Source organism: Hippoglossus stenolepis, chromosome 16 (genome assembly GCF_022539355.2).
Source record: "Hippoglossus stenolepis isolate QCI-W04-F060 chromosome 16, HSTE1.2, whole genome shotgun sequence".
Lineage (NCBI taxonomy): Eukaryota > Metazoa > Chordata > Actinopteri > Pleuronectiformes > Pleuronectidae > Hippoglossus > Hippoglossus stenolepis.
In genome coordinates this window covers 22,089,275-22,113,411 of record NC_061498.1, presented here as the reverse complement: position 1 = coordinate 22,113,411, position 24,137 = coordinate 22,089,275, and the positions used below count along the sequence as shown (strand labels likewise).

Sequence of the window (24,137 nt, the reverse complement as noted above, 5' to 3'; positions counted from 1 at the left end):
AATCTATCCTTTAGGGTGGTACTAGCATTTTATCAAAATCAGAATAAGTTAGAAACAAATTCCAGTTTTTCAGCCCAAATCCTCCCAAATACACTTCACATTTGCAATCAAGTATAAACACGTCAAATTGGCATACACATCCTGTAGCCACAAGCTCAGGTTTGCAGTATAAGATATGAAATGTCAATTCAAGTGACACAAGTAGTGTTAATGTTGACTGAAAAATAGCCACTGACCTTCACCTCCTGCAGACACTTAAAAAGGGATTTGGGTTGATGAATGTCACCTTTTAGGTAAATCATTCAAATTATGAGCAGCCAAAATGTGGAATTAGAAAAGTATTCACCTCAGAATGCCAATATAATCCCCACAATAAATTTTGGACAAATATGGATGTGTTAAATGTTACCTGTGTGCTCTGCCTTTATTTAAAAACAGATTTACATATGCATTTAAGAAAAAATACTTTTACTCTATCAATTGGTTTGAGTCGACTCTTGAAGCATTAGATTGACTCTGCATCGCAAGGACACTGTTTGACCAATTATGACATTTTGTACATTATCTATGTGCACTCATTAATAACTAATATCTTGTCCGTCTAAATATATTGCCACATGCCATTTGTTAATTGAAAGAGGTTTTGGTTGTTGCTGTCCTTCCTTCATGCTGAAAATGAAAAAGAAAAAGGAAAACCCTTCCAATATAAATGATGGGGAAAACATCCACAAAACATGCACACAGTCAAACATAATATGCAGTCTGAGTTTGCCAAGTCAAGGATTATTTTCATTATAATTGTCAAAACAATGACCAAACTATATGCGTGGACCAATTACAAAACACTTGGTTCTTGGTCACAGATGCATTATCGGACCCCTTTTAGCAGTATTGAGCTTTTCGTGGTTTTAAACTGCACCTAAACACTGCACAGAGATAAAAAGAGGCCATGTTATCCACAATGAAACTCATTTTCACAGATACACCATACATGCTGGTTACATTTCTTAAAGAGATAGTTCACCGAAAGCTGAAAATTCACTCGTTATCTACTCAATACTATGCAATACTATATTAAAGTAACGGGTGACTCCTTCTTCAGACGCAATAAAACAACAGAACAAAATAATAACATGCCTCCATACTGCTTGTGTGGTGTCCCCCAAGTGTCCAGAAGCCCCGACATTAAAATTAAACTCGAAAAAGCATTTTTTTTTACGTTTGAGGAAGGAGTAACCAGTTACTTCAATTCTTGGATTTGGCTGCAACACTGTTTACCCCTGAGACTCCAAAAGTGGTATATAGACTCAAACACTTTACCCAACCCTCCATCGGCATAGTGGTGAGTAGATAATGTTTTTTTAGTGAACTATCCCTTTAAGCTGACTATAAAAATATAGTTCATGTATACGTTTATCCAAAAATGTTTTCCTAATGTAATTTTATTTCTGACATTTCTTACACTAGAAACAATACATTAATCACTATTTTCTTCAACTGTTCACCAACATTCTCACTTCAAACCCCCCTTGCTTTCCCCCTCCCCCACCCCAATCTCTTCTTCAGTCACCATGCATGCTTTTCTGCAGCGTTGACATCTCCTCACTTAAACTTAATTGAATTTGCCTGTGCTGCTAACAGCAGTCCAAATGCCACATTAATCCTGCCTGTAAAAGGTGATGAATGTCTTCATGCCTTGGCAGCCCAGTCCATGTTAGTTATTATATTTCTAATTTGGTGGATACCACCTCACCCTGCACTCCCTGGTAATGAAATAATTAGTCATTTTGATAATTAAATCCCTCGTGGTGCTGCAGCCGCAGGCAGGAGGCAAGGGAAGAAGGAAGCAAGTTAGAAAGCAGGGTGGACAGGATGAAAAGATTGTTGAAACTTGATGGTAAATCACATAAAACACAATCCAGACTGAATAGATATCGGTCAGCGCAGCCACAGTGTGGTTAGTCAACAGACTGTTCCATCAAAGATGTAAAGTGCCAGTTAAATATTAATGCAAAACGCCAATAAATCCAGCCGAAGCTGCCACATCAATTGAGTGGGCAATATCATTGTCCAACACTGATCCAACATTTAAACTGCCTGTGAATCTTTCCTTTGCACAACCAGTTCCATATCGTTTCTCTGTAGTAAACCTCTGATACCCCTCGTAAAGCTACAGCCAATTAAGGGATATCGGAGGAGAGGTCAGGTGAAATCACAGTATCCTAAAGTACAAGTAAAGGTATTAAAGTCAGAGCTGGTGAAAAGGACCACGGGTTATATAACATGAACAAAGTCTTAGCTGTTTGATTATATAACCAAGCTGAAGACTTGTGTTATATGTTACTGTTACATTAGTGTTAGGGTTACACATAACTATAATACATTATAACCATAGAAAAATAAATGATTTCATGATGAAATTTCAAACAGAATGTTAATAAATGTGAAAGCAAGTAGTAATTGCATTTTTTTTGTAATTGTTGGAACTTGAAATGGCTCATGTTGCATTGAGGTTTATACACTGTTACAACTGATCTGTTCACATTATAAACAAAGATGATGGACATGTTTTCAAAGTCCAACTTTGTTTTTCAAAGTCACATGCTCAAGTAGTTGTCACAGAGAAAATAATGGAATTAAATGTCACCCTCCACCTTCCTACCTTATTTCCTGACTTGGATCTATAAATATGCTGATATATATTTTGTGACATCACAAACCTGTCTGAATCTATTTTTTTTTCCGGCTGGCATTTGTTTAGTGCAGTGTTAAGGTGAAAATACTCAGCCATGGCAAAGACTGTTTATTTAACTGAAATTGTTTTTGACATAAAAAGGCACAAGGGGCGGCATGTTAACACAGCAACTTGATTTTCACGAGAGGGGGACTTAAATATTTGTGCAGATAGTTATTAAACGTTATATTCGAAGGGTAAACATTCAGAGCGATTAAACAAAGGAAAGCTAGGATGTAAAGTGTGTTTGTCAATTTACATTCTTCCCTGGATCTGTGTTCATGTCCTCAGTGAAATAGAAGTAAAGACAAGACATGAATGAGGGAATTGTGGATACAGTTGAAGGAAATGAGGTGTGACGTCTGTTCTTTTCTAACTGCACTGGTCCGACAAAGAGCCACTAATTAACCTTTCCTGCAAGTATTAAACACGTTCCCACATCTGTCTCTTGCCTGACACAGCTTTTAGCTGTCCTTGAATCTGACAGTAAACCAATGCACTGCATAGACACTCAGATGCTTAACCAGAACTTTTATCTATAGACTACATTACCTTGTAACTGCTACAGTAGCTTTCCCAGCTGGTTGATGGCAGTTTCACCCAAATTACTTTAGACTAAAGGGTTATTTTCTAGATTAATAACATTCATGAAATACAATTACTCCAAAGACTAAATGACAAGCTAAACACGTATCACTGAGAGTGTTTGAGAGCTTAATCCCTTCTCTGAAATGTTTGAGAAACACAAGGTCCAGAGCTCGTATTTATGATAAAAAGAAAAAGACATGCAGTCTCACCCAAACACACAAAGATGGAACTTTTATCAATATTGTTTTTCATTTGTAAATTTCACAAAAGCAAAGAATATATTCTAAAATATCTAAAATCAATTTTGCTGAAAGCTGCAACTGCCTCAAAATCTCCCTTATCTTCATACAATGAAAATCAGCATGATCCATCCAAAAGGTTTAGCCCTCCCTTATTAACACCTCCCTTATTAACACTGCTTCAAATCACCTTTTGACTTGGTTTCTTTGATTTGATCGTTTCCTCCACTATTTCATAGTTGTATTGACTGGATTTCTTTCACATAGCTGTTGGCATGTACCCCTGGCATGAAGCGTCTCGCTGTGCTTGCTGCATGACGGTTGCTCCGGTCATGGGTCTTTTCATCCCCCATGGGTTTGCACTGGAATAACGGTAATGTAATGTTGAAACTCTAGTAGTAGTTTGTGCTGGACTAAGGGGGGCTAATGAGGGTTTGTGTGTGTGTGTGTGTGTGTGTGTGTGTGTGTGTGTGTGTGTGTGTGTGTGTGTGTGTGTGTGTGTGTGTGTGTGTGTGTGTGTGTGTGTGTGTGTGTGGTGTGTGTCTTGTTTACATGCCTTTGTCTTTATATGTGTGTGTTTTGGGATTTTGTTTTGGTTGTGTGTGCCTTTGTTTGTGTTTATGTGTGTGTGTGTGTGTGTGTCTTGTTTACATGCCTTTGTCTTTATATGTGTGTGTTTTGGGATTTTGTTTTGGTTGTGTATGCCTTTGTTTGTGTTTATGTGTGTGTGTGTGTGTGTGTGTGTGTGTGTGTGTGTGTGTGTGTGTGTGTGTGTGTGTGTGTGTGTGTGTGTGTCGTTGCATTTGTCCGTGCCTGTATGTGTGTGTTTCAGAACGCGTTCACCCCACTGACAGATGCCAAAACTCGGAGTCATGCTGACGACGTGGGGCTGGTGCTGTCCTCTCTCCAGGCCAGTATATACCGGGGAGGCTACAGCCGCTTCGCACCCTATTAGCACCACCTCCGACCTCTAATCAACCTTCCAACAGGACAGAAAGAAAGTGTGTGTGTGTCTGAGTGTGTGAGCGAATGAGAGACAGAGAAAAGGAGTTATCAGTTAAAGGTGTACTGAGACCCGGGTATTGCAATACATGCAGTTTGTGCATAATTTCCGCATCTCCTGAGAGAGAAGTACAAAAAAAGAATACGAATAAAATGACAGCTGATATTTTTCATCTTATACCTCAGATATTTTGTGCTGTGTATTTTGATATTGTGGGTTTTTAATTTCTAAAGATTTGAACATAGATTATCAGCTGTAGAGTTTTTTTTCCCCTGGTACTAAGAGAGAGCTGCTATAGTAACGATTAGGACCCAGTGGGAATATTTATCAAAATCAAATTGTTAGGGCTTGTACAGAACTCCAACTCTGTAGGATACGTCATAGTCACACGTTGAGATTTTTATGTTTCCTAAGAGTGTTTAAGCGACTATGCTAGTCAAGTGTTGTTGTTTTACTTCTCTCAGCTTCCTTTGGCAGTTCCTCTGTCAGTTTAGAAATGATAGTTTTTCTTACCTTGGTTTGGGAGAAGGTAAAGAAGAGTTGGAAACATGAAGGCACAAAGAGTTATTCTCTGAGCTTTTGAGAACAGAATGGATAAGTTCCAGAAGCTGAGAGCAGCAATGGTTGATCATTTTTGTCCACGGCCTAAAATTCATGACCATTTTTCTTGTTATCTTGAAACTACGACCACATGCTATTCATTTATTTTGGCTAAACTGAAAGAACATCATTTTTATCTGCATGGTCACAAAAGTTCCTTTTATTGAGGCCTGATGTCACTCAGTTACAACATGAGCTGTTTTGATTTGTACCATGAAGTGTGAAATTTGCATTAAATTTGAATTATAAGACACTAAGTCAGAACTCTAAAATGAGGTCTCCTGCTCATATTCCCTTTGGTGAATGCAATATGTTTTTGTAGTAAATAACACAAGTATTTACAAAAAAAACTACAAAAAAGATTTCCCCTTGTTATGATGACAAAAATGCCACAAATGTATCTGATGAAGCATTTCAGTTTTTCTGAGATAATGGGGTAATTAAGTCACGATTGCTGAAAATAAAAGAACCCAATTATTACCAATCAGAGCTGCTCTCAGACATGTGGTTCAGTCTTCCTGTCAGGGAGAGGATGCTTTGAGTCATGTTGTAGGTGTGTTGACTTAATAATGAGGTTTTATCTCTTCAAGCCAAAGGTTGTCGTGGACATATCTAGCGTGTTTATGTGTATAGTCAAGATTCCACATAGATATGAATTATGAGCTAAGTTTAAAAAAAAAAAAAAAAAAAGATTGTCATGGCAACTGAACTGTTCAACCATTTAATGCTTACTCCAATGCTGAGATATGAAAAAGAATTAGGGCCAAGTTAATATGAAAACATGCTACTTGTGAAACACAGATGTCTAAGTTGTGACTTAGAATTTGAAGGTTTGACGTTTTATGGCACTAATCCTCTTCCATACAGAGCAGTGTTGGCCATCCAGATGTAGATGTTTTTTTATATAAACTTCCAATATATTAATTGGTATAACTGATGGTTTTTATATTACAGGAGAGATTTAAAAAATATATATAGCAGTGGCCAAAACCACTGTGTCTATTTTATCATTTTGTCAAATTTGTTCTGCCTTTGTTTTTGTTGTTTATTTGTTTAATAATTACAATTTCTGGGGGGTAAAGTATGATAATCCAACAATGTATTATATTTGAACTGTGCAGTGAAGATGTTCTCTTATATGAAATACACAATGGTATAATGTTTTAGATTTAGATGAATAGATCAGTTGTTAGGGCAAGCGATCTCATTTTCTATCAAATCATACCCTGATTTTTATTAACTCTTTTCAAATAATCGTGTAGATACTCTCATTCATATGTTCTTTTTTTGTCCACTGTAACATTTTGCACATTGTAATTTTCACATGAAACTGACACATATCAGTGCTGTAGTTGTAATTTTTCTTAACATTTTTTTTTATCAGTTCTGCAGTTTCTGATTTCCTTTGCACTCATGTTGATATTAATGTGACATCCTCTCTGTTATTTTCTACAACTCAGACTTTACTCTTTGAAAATTACTGTTTGAATATTACAAAAGTAAAAAAATATGGGACATTAACGATTTGTGGACAGGCTAATCTATGATGTAAATAAAAGTTAATGAAATAAATCTAGTGTATTTGAAAAGCACTACATTGGCAATAGGACCTAGGCTATGGCTGCATTGCAAGCAAGCCCATAAGCCATTTCCTCTGCCACATTCTGTTTACAACTATTCCCAATTATTGGTGTTGTTACATATCTCTCTTTTGTATTTATGACAAATTAGATAGGAGAACTCTCAGATGCATCACATTATAAAAAAGGCAACGGTGAGAGCCTCTGTGCCTTTTGGCTCTGCTGGTTCAAACCATCGTCTGTGTACTGTGTGTGAGGACTATCGGTCTGAAACTAGAAGACTCTTAGTCCTCACTATGCTGAATGTCTGACTACGCAACTACTTTATCCAAGCTCTGCTTCCAGTAGGTGTTGTGGTTCAAAACAAAGCTTCCGACTTCCTATTCACTGTATGTGCATGTACTATGGTTCTTCCACTAATCAATAACCATCAATAAAGTTTTGTTTTCTCAAAAAGTTTTCATCTCTTTCCTATTTGTTCAGCGTCTGAGTGGAACTATCCTCAAAGGAAGATGGGCATGTGACCCAGGATACATTTAGTTTGACCATTTTGTCTAAATCATTCCTCGACAGTATGTCCTGGGCTGAGTGTCATTTTCTCTGTGAATTGTTAATAATTCTATTGTTTGTTCTTTATTTTTTAAATGACCAAAACAGAATGTCTGTCTGTTGTCAGCTTAGCCTATGTGTTTAACTGAGGACACAAATCTTAAAAATCCTTTTTTGTTGAGGATTTTCTATGTTTGGTGCAAGACGCTGTCAAAATAAACTGTGTTTTTCTGTTAAAAAAGGAGCATGTCACTCACTGTCACCTGTTGATGTTTTAAATCCTTTTTGGACAATGGAGCGCGATGGCACAGAGACATAGGCCAAACTCTCATCAAGCTTTAACACACACCTAATGTGTGTTACTAGGATACAGCTAACAATCTGGTAATGTGAATATCAGTGCCTGTAAGTTCAAATTAAAGATGTGGTGGTGACCGCTGAAGGACATCCACATCTACTACAGGTTAGAGGTGAGGAGAGGATGTCCTTATTGCTGGGAATTTATCTTGGGAACTTGTTTGTTTTTGTTGACACTGTGGAGGTTGAAGTTATATTTGATTAAGTTCATTTTCTTTTTTTTGGACATTCGCTGATTTAGTTTTGTTGTCACGTGTCAGTTTTGGGATATATGGTACTGTTTACATGATTTTAGAGGTTGTAGTTAGGCAATTTAAATGTATTTAATGAATAAACAGACGTCAATGCGGCTGTGGTTCTCAACCTGTAGTCCACCATCAGACAAAAGGAGGCAGGGAAACCAGCCATTATTCATCATTTCACCTCGCTAGAAGGAAGGTGCTGTGGGACTGTGTGAAATATGCACATCATCACTACTTTCTAATTGAAGCAAAGAGAATGAGTACTCTTCAACTCAATTTGATTAGTGTAATTGGAAAAAAATGTAGCCAGAAGCTTCTGCAGAAAGATAAGCAATATAAATGTTTAAAATTGATGAAGGGTTCACATTACAGAAGGTAATTATCTCTTACTAGCATAGAAACAGGTGATCAATAATTAATGCATAGCGGGTCACATGTGATGGAGATATAATTCAAACTGCTTATTAAGTCTGTAATTCACAGGGAAAATGTCGAGTTTTTCTATGATACGACACAGACACTGTTGGGTAGCGTGTGTGTGTATGTGTGTGTATGTAATCATGAACTTGACGTAGCCTATTATTATTATTGCACTGCAGCACTCAATTACTCAACTGTCAAACTAATAGAATCCGTTCAAAATGATTGTTTTGTATTGTAATTTTCCAATATGAACAGCATTATAGTAACATACTGGACAGTTTTAGTATTTTAGCACATGGTATGTTATATGCTTTTGCAGTATCTTGATAAACACTGATATGCATATTTTCCCGTGCTATGTTTTAATAATTCAAGGTTCTCTGGAAAGGAACAGAGACAGTATTATTAAATTTAACTTCAAATAATGATCAGAGGAATATATAAAAGCTGTGACCCAATTCTGGAGCTGCATCCTTCAGAGGTCTTGGTCAACACATACCACGACAACCACGAAGGTAAAGCCAGGTTTAGCCAGTGACCCAGTTTCTGACCACTGCTGTAGATCATCAGAAGAAGTAGACATGTTCAAGTTGGTCTGTAGACTGAAGGCTCACTGCCCCGCCCCCACTGACTGCTGGAGTACTGGTCGCCGATTAGTATTGAAAGTATCACTTGCACCAAATTCTAAACTGCACTTCCCTTGACCGTGAGGTACACACACACCGAGTGTGAAGGTACAATCAACGGTTTAGGTGATATGCATTATACATACAGACAGAAAGACAGAGAGACAGACATTTGTGGAATCAGATGAATCCTGGGATGGGATGGCTTAATCAGGATCCACCAGTTTAATGCTTTGTTGGACACATTTGTTTACTCTATTAGAGGGAGCCTTCAAAATGAGTCACACCACTGTGACTCCATCGGTCAACAAATGCAATTTTCTAAGGATGCCACCCCTGAATTAGAACAGTTACACAGTGTATGAGGATGGATAACAAAAAGTGGTGTCTGTGATTTTAGGAAGTTAGTTGGTTATTTGATGCTATAGAAAACGGGGTCATATCATCATATAAAGCTGAGACCAACTTGTGATTGGTCCAGCGCGTGTATCGGCAGGACCTCACTACCATGGCTCCATACCCTAATTGCCACTTTGCAGACTCTGGGATCTCGTATAAAGGATATTTTGGCTTCATTTCTAGATAGTGAGAGGAAGTGGAGCTGCACCCATTTCCTATCTTTATATATATTCTATGGCCATTTATGGATTTAGTAAAAGCACTCTTTAAGAAGTAGAAGAATTACTCTACCAAATAAAATGAAAAACACAGAGTCTGGGGTTTTGTTTATTAGATACAGTAAATGATTTAATTAATAAATCCCAATCATTGGATTCCTCAGGATAGTATTGGAAATATCACAACATAATCTCCTGATCAGATAATTAGCCAATTCCAAATCAGAAAATCCTCAGCCGTCATCTCTTCAGTGTCACCACAAAAAGAACACACATGTATATTGGATACATACATGAGCATACATGTACACGTTTGCATGTATATGTGAACATAATCAAGGTTCAATGTAAATTACATTTATTTAACTAATAGTCAATCAATCAATCAATCAAATTTTATTTGTATAGCCCATATTCACAAATCACAATTTGTCTCATAGGGCTTTAACAAGGTGTGACATCCTCTGTCCTTAACCCTCAACAAGAGTAAGGAAAAACTACTAAAAACCCTTTTAACAGGGTAAAAAGAAGGTAGAAACCTCAGAGAGAGCCACATGTGAGGGATCCTTCTCCCAGGACGGACAGAAGTGCAATAGATGTCAAGTGTAAAGGAGAACATCACCAAGATAAAGGTTTTAGCAGTATTGATAAGGGTAAACATTTTGAAGTATAACTGAAGGTCAGTGATTTGGTGGATTAATGTCATTAATGGTCGAGTATCTGAGGAGAAATATTATGTATCGAGCAGTCCTGCTGCAATCATAGTCTATGGTCAGCAGCCAGCAAGATCATGATCCACCATCAAGATCGGATGCCACTATAGTCCACAGTCATTGTCCACTGTCGCCATTAGGATCCATCATCAGCTGCCACCTCGGTCGTGGTCCACCCCATTATCTGATGCCAACACGATAAAGGATCCGCCATTATTATCACAATCAGCCAGCACGATACTGGATCCACCATTACGATCTCTGATACGCGATCCACAGATCCTAATCCACGATGTGGCCACAGCCGCGGCCCTGGATCTGCGGACGATAAGGCAAAGGGACTCCGGAGAAGAAGTCAAGTCAGTAACATGTATTGATGGGATATGAATTACTTTGATGTGATAACGATTGAGAAGAGGAAGGAGAAGCTGGAAAGAGAAGCTCCATGTGTCATGTGTCCCCCGACATTCTAGACCTATAGCAGCATAACTAAGAGCAGGTCCCAGACAAGCCTGGACCGGCTCTAACTATAAGCTTTATCGTAAAGGAAGGTTTTAAGCCTACTCTTAAACATACAGATGGTGTCTGCCTCCTGAACTGAAACTGGGAGATGATTCCACAGGAGAGGAGCTTGATAGCTGGAAGCTCTGGCTCCTACTCTACTTTTAGAGACTTTAGGGACGACAAGTAAGCCTGAATTCTGGGAGCGCAGTGCTCTAGTGGGGTGATAAGGTACTAACAGCTCTTTGAGGTATAATGGTGCCATATTATTAAGGGCCGTGAAGGTGGGGAGGAGAATTTTAAATTCTATTCTAGATTTAACCAGAAGCCAGTGTAGTGAAGCTAATACTGGAGAAATGTGGTCTCTTTTCTTGGTTCTTGTCAGGACACGTGCTGCAGCTTTTTGGACAAGCTGCAGAGTCTTTAACGACTTACTGCTGGAGCCTGATAATAAGGAATTACAATAATCAAGTCTGGATGTAACAAAGGCGTGGACTACTTTTTCTGCATCCTTTTGAGAAAGGACATGTCTGATTTTGGAGATATTACGCAAGTGAAAGAAGGCGGTCCTAGAAATTTGTTTTAAGTGTGAATTAAAGGACAAATCGGGATCGAAGATCACTCCCAAGTTCCTGACTGTTTCATTGGAAGCAAGGGCAATGTCGTCTAGCGCAGCTATATCATTAGATAATGTATCTCTAAGGTGTTTCGGGCCAAGTATTAGAACCTCTGTTTGATCTGAGTTTAATAAGAGAAAATTGCGGGTCATCCAGGTTTTTATGTCCTTGAGACATGCTTGGAGTTTAGTTATTTGATTACTTTGTTCAGGTTTTATTGACAAGTATAACTGGGTGTCATCCGCATTGCAGTGGAAATTTACAGAGTGTGTCCTGATAATGTTTCCGAGTGGAAGCATATATAATGAGAATAAAATTGGGCCGAGCACAGAACCCTGTGGAACACCGTGGTTAACTTTGGTGCGCACAGATGACTCATCATTAATTTGCACGAATTGGGAGCGATCAGAAAAGTAGGATTTAAACCAGTTTAGGGCGGTTCCTTTAATGCTAATTAACTGTTCTAGTCTCTGTAATAAATGTGATGGTCAATTGTGTTGAATGCTGCACTAAGATCTAACAGAACGAGGACAGACACAAACCCCTGATCTGAAGCTATTAGAAGATCATTAGTGACTTTTGCCAAGGCTGTCTCTGTGCTGTGATTGGCTTTAAACCCTGACTGAAAGTCTTCATATATATTATTTTCCTGGAGAAACTCACACAGCTGATTGGCTACAACTTTTTCTAGGATTTTAGACAGGAAGGGGAGGTTGGATATCGGTCTGTAATTGGCTAAAACCTCCGGGTCTAGGGTGGAGTTTTTGAGAAGGGATTTGATTACAGCTATTTTAAAGGACTGTGGTACATATCCTGATGATAATGACAGATTGATTGTGTTCGGTAACGTACTATCAATTAGGGGCAGAATTTCTTTAAGTAATTTTGTAGGAATGGGATCTAAGATACAAGTTGTTGGTTTAGAACATGAGATTAATTTGGTCAGCTGATCGAGGCTGATCAGAGAGAAGCTGTCTAAATAATTGGTAAGATTCTCAGCCGTTTCTGAGATTTCTGTTCTTGATGGTGTATTAGTGCCAATTGAGGGCAGGAGATGTTTGATTTGATTTCTAATAGTTAGAATTTTATCATTAAAGAAGTTCATAAAGATATTGCTATTTAGGGATCGAGGAATACTGGGTTCGGTGGAGGTGTGACTCTCAGTCAGCCTGGCTACAGTGCTGAAGAGAAACCTGGGGTTGTTTTTATTTTCTTCTATTAGTTTCGAATAGTAGGCAGCTCTTGCTTTGTGGAGGGCCTTCTTATATGCTTTAACACTATTCTTCCAGGCTAGGAGATTTTCAACACGGTTGCTGGAGCGCCACTTCCTTTCTAGTTTTCTTGATACTTGTTTTAACTCATGTGTCTTGGAATTATACCACGGAGCTAATTTACTATGTTTTATATGTTTATTTTTTAGAGGCGCTATTGAGTCTAATGTTAATCGTAATGAGTCTACAGAGCTATCGACAAGATGGTCAATCTCAGTGGAGCTATGGTTTTTAATGAATTTGTTGTTTATATCGACGGATAATACGGGTTTAAATGTAATCGGAATTATTTCCTTAAATTTAGCTACAGCACTATCAGGTAAACATCTAGAAAATGAGTTTATTATTAGTGGCATATATTCTGATAGTGAAAATTTATAGTAAACTCTAAATAAATGTACTGTGGGGTTGGTATGTCAGTTATGGTCTGGTGTGTGTGTGTGAAAGTGTAATGTATGCTTGGGATTAAGTGGAAAAAAAGAATTACCAAAAACAAAAACACAACCACAACAAAATTCAGCTGGTGGATATAGAGAGAATGTATCTATATTGCTGCCGTCCTACTAAACAATCAGGAGAATTCAGGGGAAGCTCAGATCCTCCTGACTCACCTCTGCCTCTCTGACCTCATCCTAAACACAACATGTAAAGAGCCTCGAGCAGCGTGGGAGGGATCGTCACAGTGATAATGGCAGACACTAATTTTTTGGATGACAGTAATGGAAACTGAACAATGGGGTTTTAGAACTCTGTATTTTTTAGCTTTATGTTTCTTCGGCATTGATAAAACATATACACATTCCAGGTTTTACAACATTTTAAAGATATTACTTCCCTGTTTCTTTCCTCCCAATTTACAAACCCCTTCAGCTTCAAACCACTCTACCCATCACAAGAATTTATAAGTTTACATTGTTCAATAAAATGTTGACCCATTGTTTATGACAAATTCCCTTTAAATGTGTCCACGTTTATGAATAAAATAATACAAATATCATCTATGAATAAAGGTTCCAATATGTTACTTTATTCCAGGCAGTATGCAGAATGTTTTGAATCATCATTCAGTATTTCAGGTTCAGAAAATACATATGTTGATCACATTTGTGTGACTGTTGTGAGGAGTATGTTCATCTATAAATTCAATGTTTATGTTTAGACTTTTGATTTGTTGGTTCTTTTGCTGATAGTGTTCAATTCAAATTATTTTCTTACATCCATTCACTGAGGGCATTGATCCATTTTCCATTAAAGATTATCACAATGTTTAATATTTCTTAGTACCCCTTGGTTCAAATCGGTTCTATTGATTCAAAACATACAAATTCAAGATTTGATAGAACTGGAAGGTTCTGTCCTGGGACCTCTTCCATTACATACATTATACTGTACCTGCTTCCACTTCCAAAATATTATCAGGAGCTCGATCCGTTTTGTTGAAATGGTTGGGCTCCAACAGCAGATAAGAGCATAGAGTCATACGTAGGTTTGAACAGATTCAATGTACAATGAATAGATAATGAATTGATCAGGTGCATAAGTACGAGTCTCTGAATTTTGGGGAATTACTGAGCTCTGCAGATCCAAAATGGAGCATGAGCTGAGGGAGACTGGCTGAGCATGGCTGGTCATTGTTTGGGCAGGTAAGTAATCCTAGGAGCTAAATGAGGACATGCAGGCATTGGAAGTAACAGAACATACAAGATATAGCCATACTCCCCACACAATCAAATACCACTCATATACAGACAACAAACTGTTGTACATGTCACCCTCCTCCAGTAGCTTAGGGCCAGTTGACCAAGTCTGCAACTCTGCAACCAACCACCAGAAAAACTGGTGGTTGGTTGCAGAGTTCAGAGACTGATGTCTGATCAGGAATCAGTTATTCTTGATGCTGGTTTAATTTTAATAACACAATTCAGCCCCTCAGTCTGTGAAACAAAGTTACTAGGGGACTGCAAAACAGAGACAAGCTTGAGCCACCTCATAAATGTTCTTATTTTGCCAGGATTAAGGCTTTTTGCTTCTTTGCCTTCTTTGTTTCCACAAATGTTCTTCATCCACCCACTGCTTGCGTGCATGTCAGTACTGATGTGTGCAGTTTGTTTCTGTGGAAAATGTGAAGCCGACTGACTGACTTGCATGATTAGTCTGACAGTGCAGTATAAATGTAGTTTATCATTATGATGTTCTTATGTGTCAATGTATGTAGCAAAATGAACAACTTAACATATTCAGAACCACATAGCCTTGAATAAAGATTTTGAAAAAATAACGACAAACTGAATTTTTTTTTGTTATCATGGTGGCATTAATCTGTAATTCACACCACACTTTGAGAGAAAATCTTTTTCTGTCCAGTAAACCAGGTCAGGTGTCAACAGTGGCATGTGCAGATTAATATTTTCAATGTTGTATCACCATCCAGTGGTCAAACAGGTTCATTACAATCTGGGATCCACTGAAACTACAGTACCATAGGTGGGTGAAATATTATGTAACACCTTGATGTTAGGCTAAATCCTCTGAAGCTGTTCTTGTGCCTGCTCCAGTGTGAGTCAGTTCAGATCTACACTATCATTCATGTACACACACTACATAAAGCATCCGTCTCGGCCTGGATAGATAGATGGATGGATGGATGGATGGATGGATAGATGGATGATGGATAGATAGATAGATAGATAGATAGATAGATAGATAGATAGATAGATAGATAGATAGATAGATAGATAAACAGACAGACAGATAGATAGATAGATGGACACACTCACTAAACATGTCCATTTGATTCAACTATTTCAAGTAGATGTCACAAAAATAATGAATATCATAGATGAATTTGAGGATCGACCAAAGCTTTGGTTTAAAGTTTGACCTAATTCTGGCACTAGAAGGCAACTAAATATCACATAATACCATGGTAGTTTCATGCTATCACACTGGACAGACAAGGGAAGGGGTGCTACAAGGGTGGGAGTTGCCCAGTTTTACAGTACAGGAAAGAAACCTGGAGACATCTCATATTATTAGAAATTTGCTAGCTTTTGTTTTTTTCCGATCCCACTTTATTCAAAGCTATGTGTCCCTAAGGGCTGCTACACACTAGAGGATAATTGGACCAGTTTTAGACCCGATTTGCTGCTTCCGACAATGGCGGGGTGTTCCATACTGGAAGTCACTCGGTGCCTATTACCTGAACAAATAATCCTGAAGTGTGAGGGGTTTACAAAGTATTAGGACCGATTAGGAGAGATGGCATTCATCCAACTTTGGATGGAGCGGCTCTCATATCTAGACATATGACAAAGTTAATTAGACAGTCCACACCATGACAGTCCAGAGTAGAGACCAGGAGGCAGAGTTGGACCCTTTCATGCTTCTCTGCGCTTCTATTAGAGCAGTCACCCTAACAATATCCTATAGAAACTGTGTCTGCCCCCCGACCACCTAAATTCATTAAATCAAAAGTAAACAGGAGAGGAGTAATACATTCAAACCTAATACAAATTAATACAACCACCATGTCAGTACCAAAAAATAGAAGGATAAAATGTGGTTTATTAAATATCAGGTCACTCAATCCAAAATCCCTACTCATTAATGATCTGATTACTGACCATAGGATCGATTTACTATGTCTAGCTGAAACCTGGCTGCAAAAAGGATTTAAATGAAGTGACACCCCCCACCCATACTAATACTCATATTCCTCGAAGCACAGGCAGAGGTGGAGGGGTCTCAGCAATCTTTAAATCCAACCTATCTATCAACCCTCGACCTAAAGGTAGGTATAACTCATTTGAAAATCTCATCATCAGCCTCAGACATCCAAGCCTGAAATCACATAAACCAGTTCATCTAGTTATCAAATATCGTCCACCTGCCCCTTACTCAGAGTTTTTATCTGAATTCTCTGATTTCTATCTGAGCTAGTTCTTAGGACAAATAAAGTTATTATAGAAGTGTTTTCAACATGTAGATGTTGCCAATGACACCATTTAATTCATAAATAGACTCAATCGGTTTTACTCAACATGTGAAACAACCCACTCACTGTTTCAGTCACACTCTTGATCTTGTTCTGACATATGGCATAGACATTGAACATGTAATAATATTTCCCCAAAAACCTATTCTGCCCGACCATGTTTCAATTACATTTGAATTTACAATCATTGTCTACACTGATTCTGGACAGAAATTCTAATATAGTCTGTGTTTATCTGATAAAACTGTGAACAAATTTAAAGAATTGCTTCCTTCTACACTAACCTCACAGCCATGTGTCATTACAATACAGGAAAGTTATCAAAACTTCCCTCATACACTAGTTGTTAACTTTGTTAACAGTACAGCAGCCTCATTAAAAATGACCCTTAACACTGTTAAAGGTAAATAAGTAAATAAGAGGAGATTAGCTCCATGGTATAATTCTCAAACACGTGTTTTAAAACAGACACCACGGAAGCTGGAGAGGAAGTGGCATTCCAACAGCCAAAATGAACCTCCTATTATTCTTTATTAATAGAAGAACATAGGAACAACCCCAGGTTCCTCTTCAGCACTGTAGCCAGGCTGACAGAGAGTCACAGCTCTACTGATCCATCGATTCCTTTAAGTCTAAGAAGTAATGATTTCATGAACTTCTCTACAAACAAAATTATAACCATTGAGAAAAAAACCTCCTCCCCATGAATAGCACAGATACCTTGTCTAGTACAGAAACCATAGAACCACCCGGAGCACCAGATTTATATTTGGACCCCTTTTCTGAACTGACTTCACTAGTTTCATCCTCTAAACCAAGAACTTGTCTGATAAACCCTGTCCCAACTAGTTTTTCCCCCAATTGAAAGTTTCATATTAAATTAGATGAATATGTATTTGTTAACCAGCTACGTACAGTAGCACAAGCTTTTAAGGTAGCGGTAATTAAACCTCTGCTTAAAAAGCCCACTCTTGACCCAGAGGTTTTAGCTAATTATAGACCATATCAAACCTGCCCTTCATTTCCAAAATCATTAAAAAAGCTGTAACTCAGCAGCTATGTGATTACTTACAAACTAATGGTTTGTTGGAAGACTTTGTCAGGATTTAGAATCCATCACAGCACAGAAACAGAACTGTTAAAAGTTACTAATGACCTTTTCATGGCATCAGATAATGGACTTGTCTCAATACTTGTCCTGCAGGATCTTAGTGCAGCATTTGACACCAGAGATCATAAGATTCTGTTACAGAGACTGGAACAACATGTAGGGATTAAAGGAACGGCATTAGGCTGATTTAAGTCATATTTATCAAATAGATTTCAATTTGTTAATGTTAACAATTGACTCCTCCATGCACACACAAGTTAATCATGGAGTTCCACAAGATTCTGTCATTGGACCGATACTCTTCACCTTATATATGCTCCCTTTAGGCAACATCATCAGAAAGCACCATGTACATTTCATAGTCACGCAGGCGAAACCCAGCTGTACATATATGACGCCTGATGAATCTAATCACTAAGTTTAACTTCAGGAATGTCTCAAGAACATCAAGGCCTGGGTGACCCAAAACCTCTTACTTCTAAATTCAGACAAAACTGAGGTTATTGTAATTGGCCCTAAACATCTCAGAGAAACACTGTCTGAGCAGATAGTCACCTTGGATGGTATTAGCTTGGCCCCCAGCTCTACTGTGAAGAACCTTGGAGTTATGTTTGACCCACATATAAAACAAGTCTCTAGGAAAGCTTTCTTCCACCTGCGCAATATTGTGAAAATTAGGAACATAATGTCTCAGAAGGATGCTGAGAAACTAGTCCATTCATTTGTTACCTCTAGACTGGATTACTGTAATTCATTATTATCAGGATGTCCCAGTAAGTCTGTGAAAAGCCTCCAGTTGGTCCCTTTTTCCCCCCCTCCCATAGTCTCTCTCTGTTTGTCTCTTTCTCTCTCTCTATCTCACTCTCTTTGCAGGTATCTCTGATTTACAGAGCTGGAGGATTCAGACAACAACAATCATTAATAACATCTTTACACTCTTATTGTTTTCATCATAACTAGTCAGAACTGAAACCTGATGGTGCACAACTGTTGCTGGTCTCTCTCTCGTCTCTCTAATACAAAAATAGTGTTAAAGCATATAAGAAGGCCCTCCACATAGCAAGAGCTGCCTACTACTCCAAATTAATAGAAGAAAATAAAAACAACCCCAGGTTTCTCTTCAGCACTGTAGCCAGGCTGACAGAGAGTCACACCTCCACCGAACCCAGTATTCCTCGATCCCTGAATAGAAATATCTTTATGAACTTCTTTAATGATAAAATTCTAACGATTAGAAATCAAATCAAACATCTCCTGCCCTCAATTGGCACTAATACCCTACCAAGAACAGAAATCTCAGAAACTGCTGAGAATCTTACCAATTATTTAGACAGCTTCTCTCTGATCACCCTTGATCAGCTGACCAAAATAATCTCATGTTCTAAACCAACAACTTGTATCTTAGATCCCATTCCTACAAAATTACTTAAAGAAATTCTGCCCCTAATTGATAGTACTTTACTGAACACAATCAATCTGTCATTATCATCAGGATATGTACCACAGTCCTTTAAACTAGCTGTAATCAAACCCCTTCTCAAAAAATCCACCCTACAGACCGATATCCAACCTCCTCTTCCTGTCTAAAATCCTTGAAAAAGTTGTAGCCAATCAGCTGTGTGAGTTTCTCCAAGAAAGTAATGTATATGAAGACTTTCAGTCGGGGTTTAGAGCCAATCACAGCACAGAGACAGCCTTGTCAAAAGTCACTAATGACCTTCTAATAGCTTCAGATCAGGGGATTGTGTCTGTCCTCGTTCTGTTAGATCTTAGTGCAGCATTCAACACAATTGACCATCAAATTTTATGACAGAGACTAGAACAGTGGTGCGCACAGAGTCATCTGTGCGCACCAAAGTTAACCACGGTGTTCCACAGGGCTCTGTGCTCGGCCCAATTTTATTCTCATTATATATGCTTCCTCTAGGAAACATTATAAGGACACACTCTGTAAATTTCCACTAAGCGGATGACACCCAGTTATACTTGTCAATCAAACCAAAACAGTGTAATCAATTAACTAAACTCCAAGCATGTCTCAAGGACATAAAAACCTGGATGATCTGCAATTTTCTCTTATTAAACTCAGATCAAACAGAGGTTCTAATACTTGGCCCTAAACACCTTAGAGATACATTATCTAATGATATAGCTGCGCTAGACGACATTGCCCTTGCTTCCAATGAAACAGTCAGGAACTTGGGAGTGATCTTCGATCCTGATTTGTCCTTTAATTCTCACTTAAAACAAATTTCTAGGACCGCCTTTTTCCACTTGCGTAATATCTCCAAAATCAGACATGTCCTTTCTCAAAAGGATGCAGAAAAACTAGTCCACGTCTTTGTTACATCCAGACTTGATTATTGTAATTCCTTATTATCAGGCTCCAGCAGTAAGTCGTTAAAGACTCTGCAGCTTGTCCAAAAAGCTGCAGCACGTGTCCTGACAAGAACCAAGAAAAGAGAGCACATTTCTCCTGTGTTAGCTTCACTACACTGGCTTCCGGTTAAATCTAGAATAGAATTTAAAATTCTCCTCCCCACCTTCAAGGCCCTTAATAATATCAATCAATCAATCAATCAAATTTTATTTGTATAGCCCATATTCACAAATCACAATTTGTCTCATAGGGCTTTAACATGGTGTGACATCCTCTGCCCTTAACCCTCAACAAGAGTAAGGAAAAACTACTAAAAAAAACTTTTAACAGGGTAAAAAGAAGGTAGAAACCTCAGAGAGCCACATGTGAGGGATCCCTCTCCCAGGACGGACAGAAGTGCAATAGATGTCACGTGTAAAGGAGAACATCACCAAGATGAGGGTTTTAGCAGCATTGATAAGGGTAAACATTTTGAAGCATAACTGAAGGTCAATGAATTGATGAATTATTGTCAGTAATGGTCGAGTATCTGAGGAGAAATATTATATATCGAGCAGTCCTGCTGCAATCATAGTCTATGGTCAGCAGCCAGCAAGATCATGATCCACCATCAAGATCGGATGCCACTATAGTCCACAGTCATTGTCCACTGTCGCCATTAGGATCCATCATCAGCTGCCACCTCGATCGTGGTCCACCACCATTATCAGATGCCAACACGATAAAGGATCCGCCATTATTATCACGATCAGCCAGCACGATACAGAATCCGTTATACTGGATCCACCATTACGATCTCTGATACGCGATCCACAGATCTTAATCCATGATGTGGCCACTGATAGTACCTTATCACCCCACTAGAGCACTGCGCTCCCAGAATTCAGGCTTACTTGTCGTCCCTAAAGTCTCTAAAAGTAGAGTAGGAGCCAGAGCTTCCAGCTATCAAGCTCCTCTCCTGTGGAATCATCTCCCACTTTCAGTTCAGGAGGCAGACACCATCTGTACGTTTAAGAGTAGGCTTAAAACCTTTACGATAAAGCTTATAGTTAGAGCTGGTCCAGGCTTGTCTTAGACCTGCTCTTAGTTATGCTGCTATAGGTCTAGAAGGTCGGGGGACACATGACACTCGGAGCTTCTCTTCCCAGCTTCTCCTTCCTCTTCTCCATCCTTATCACATCAAAGAAATTAATCCACAGATCCAGGTCCGCGGCTGCAGCCACATCGTGGATTATGATCTGTGGATCGCGTATCAGAGATCGTGATCGTAATGGTGGATCCTGTATGGCGGATTCTGTATCGTGCTAGCTGATCGTGATAATAATGACGGATCCTGTATCGTGCTGGCATCTGATAATAGTGGTGGACCACGATTGAGGTGGCAGCTGATGGTGGATCCTGATGGTGGCAGCGGACAATGACTGTGGACTATAGTTTTTCCTTACTCTTGTTGAGGGTTAAGGGCAGAGGATGTCACACCATGTTAAAGCCCTATGAGACAAATTGTGATTTGTGAATATGGGCTATACAAATAAAATTTGATTGATTGATATTGTTTCACCTTCTGGTCTCCTTGATGCACCAAGTCTTCATTAAAATCTTCTGCATAAAACATCAGCTGCTGCCTGATTTCACCAGCTTCCTCACCTTGCCCAGGAAGGTGGAAGCTGTAACACCTGCCAAAAGTGTTTCTACAGAGAAGGAAATAGTTCTGTAAATTGGTCCATTGATCCAATCCGAGCGGGCAGTTAACATTAGACCCTTACTCTTGTCTGCAGCAGCAGCACTCGCTGAAACAGCTGAAATGGTTTCTGAGTAGACATCACTGAGACTCAGCCATAATGATGTAGTTGAATGTTTCATTAAATAATTAGTAACAATTGGCAATTCATTTTAATAATAAAAAAAATAAAAAAAACACTACTTACTTCACTTGAGTAGAAAAATGTATATGGTACTTTTACTTTTACTTCAGTAAAATGTTTTGAGTACTTCATCAACTAATGGCCAGAAGTGTGTGACGTATAATGTGTCTTCGACCCCAGTGCAGAGTTATGAGAGGGAGATGGCACAGACCTGTGGAGGGAGACTAAACAAGGGAAGGGGGAAAACAATAGGGTCACAGAGGAGCTGTGACAAAGTGTCATTAATGTGGAGGTGTATAGCAGCCCCTTGGACTTTCCTATCTGAGACATGAGTTCATGTTCTTACAGCGACATGTTATTAATGTTCACCTTTTTAATCATTACTGTGATCTTTGCCTTACCGTAATTTTGATGATGGAATCATGGATTCATTGTTTTTCATGTACTGTCATACATCAGTTCATAGCAGCCACCCCCCTTTCAAGAGCACATGAAACTTCAGCTGCTTCATATCATTTATTTGAAATAAAAAACCTTGAAACAAGATTGTTTCTAGTACAAATGCATATCAAGATTTAATATGCCCCATCAACCATATTCTACACAATTTCTCACCACTTTCCTTTGTTTTACCATCACACCTGTTCTGCTTGATTGTTCAGGTGGAGAATTAAACAGCACATTTAGAATGGACACTTTCAAAGAGTTTACCCACTCCAGTAAATCCTCCTTCCTCCTTCCTCCTCTGCATGGTCTACAACAAGCACTGTAGTATTAGTCTAGAGTATTAGTTGGCTGATCATACCCACCTGAAAGGATAACCTGTAGATGTCATTATAGACTTTAAATAGTCTTTTCCCCTGCAGCCTGACATTAGCCAGAAGGAAATTCAGTCCTTTTCCACCCACAGAGACATTCTCTTATGTTAACATGAGACACTTTCTGGCTGGACTAATACTTGTAAATCTCACCTGACATGTTAGCAATGGATGAAAGGACTGATTCAAAAGTTTTAAAAAAAGTGTTTTTAAACCTGTCCATTGATTTGTGTGTTCGCTTGCTTATTTCATCAAGATTACACAAAAACTACTGAACAGATTTCCACAGAACTGGGATGATGGGACATTGGCCAAAAAAGAACCCATTCAATTCTGTCACACATCCAGGAATCTTGTATCACTTTCTTTGATGTGGTATGATGTTTTCTTCTTTTTCTTCTTTTTACCTTTTTACCAAATTCCCAGGGAATAATGATTGAATCCTGATGAGAGGACTGATATCTGAGTCTGTGCAATTTGGTGAAGTTTGAATTTAAGTGGACTGTTGGGTATTGGTGGAGGAATTCACTCTACTGATTGCATTGCCTGTGGATTAGATGTCAAAGACTATTTTTCTACTTTATAAATGTGGGTATGCAAATGAATGGTACTTAAAAAACCTTTTGGAATCGTTTGAGTAATGCTGCTACACAGTTGCAGACCTCTGGAAAATGGATGTGTATGTCGACAGACTTTTAGCAAAGAGTTGTGTGGACTTTTGTGGATGTACTGAACGGATTTTAAAAAATGTTGTAAGTACCATTTATTCACAATCACATTTATATCCAAGGGGCCCATCTTCAAAAGGTCTGTAATTCCAATCAGTATAAAGCACTGCTGCAACAAAATGAAAGTTGTGCTTTGACTTTGAAGAAGTGATTATGAAATTGTCGTTGCCATGATGGAGATCTGCACCTGTCACAGGTAAATCTGTCTGACAGTCTGATACGGGGAAATAATAACAAAAAAGAAAATATCGAATTGATTTGGTGGCAATTTTGGCCTGCAGTTTGACCCAGTTGCTGACCATTGCTGTAGTCTATCTGAGGACGTAGAAAAAGACATTTTCAGCTGACAGTAAGCCCACTGCCCCGCCCCCATTAACTACTACAGAGCACATTAAATATATTGTGTGTCCAAATTGCAGTAAAATCTGCACTACACTTACTATGGCAATTGGCATTAGACATGCCAAGTTTTAAGTCGATTAGATTAATCGTTCTCGAGATATGCCTTCCAGATACAGACAGATAGATGTCTGTGGAATTAGTAGGTAAATGCTCTACTCATTTCCTCTTTTATACATGCT

At 38.6% G+C, this 24,137-nt stretch overlaps 1 protein-coding gene across 14 annotated transcripts in view; it reads left to right on the top strand.

Annotated features, from left to right (window-relative positions):
* The window catches only part of rbfox1 (RNA binding fox-1 homolog 1), a 108,399-nt gene extending 101,199 nt beyond the window's left edge, over positions 1 to 7,200 (top strand). For 7 of the 14 annotated variants that reach the window (XM_035180492.2, XM_035180483.2, XM_035180491.2 and 4 more), the window contains one exon: positions 4,394 to 7,200. In XM_035180492.2, the coding sequence (XP_035036383.1) occupies positions 4,394 to 4,516 (123 nt within the window). In that variant the 3' untranslated portion in view covers positions 4,517 to 7,200. Of the gene's footprint in view, positions 1 to 3,025; positions 3,094 to 3,828; positions 3,935 to 4,393 lie in introns of those variants that run through there. The other 7 variants (XR_004698562.2, XR_004698561.2, XM_035180487.2 and 4 more) reach the window with 6 other exon arrangements.
* The last annotated feature ends 16,937 nt before the right edge of the window (positions 7,201 to 24,137 follow it).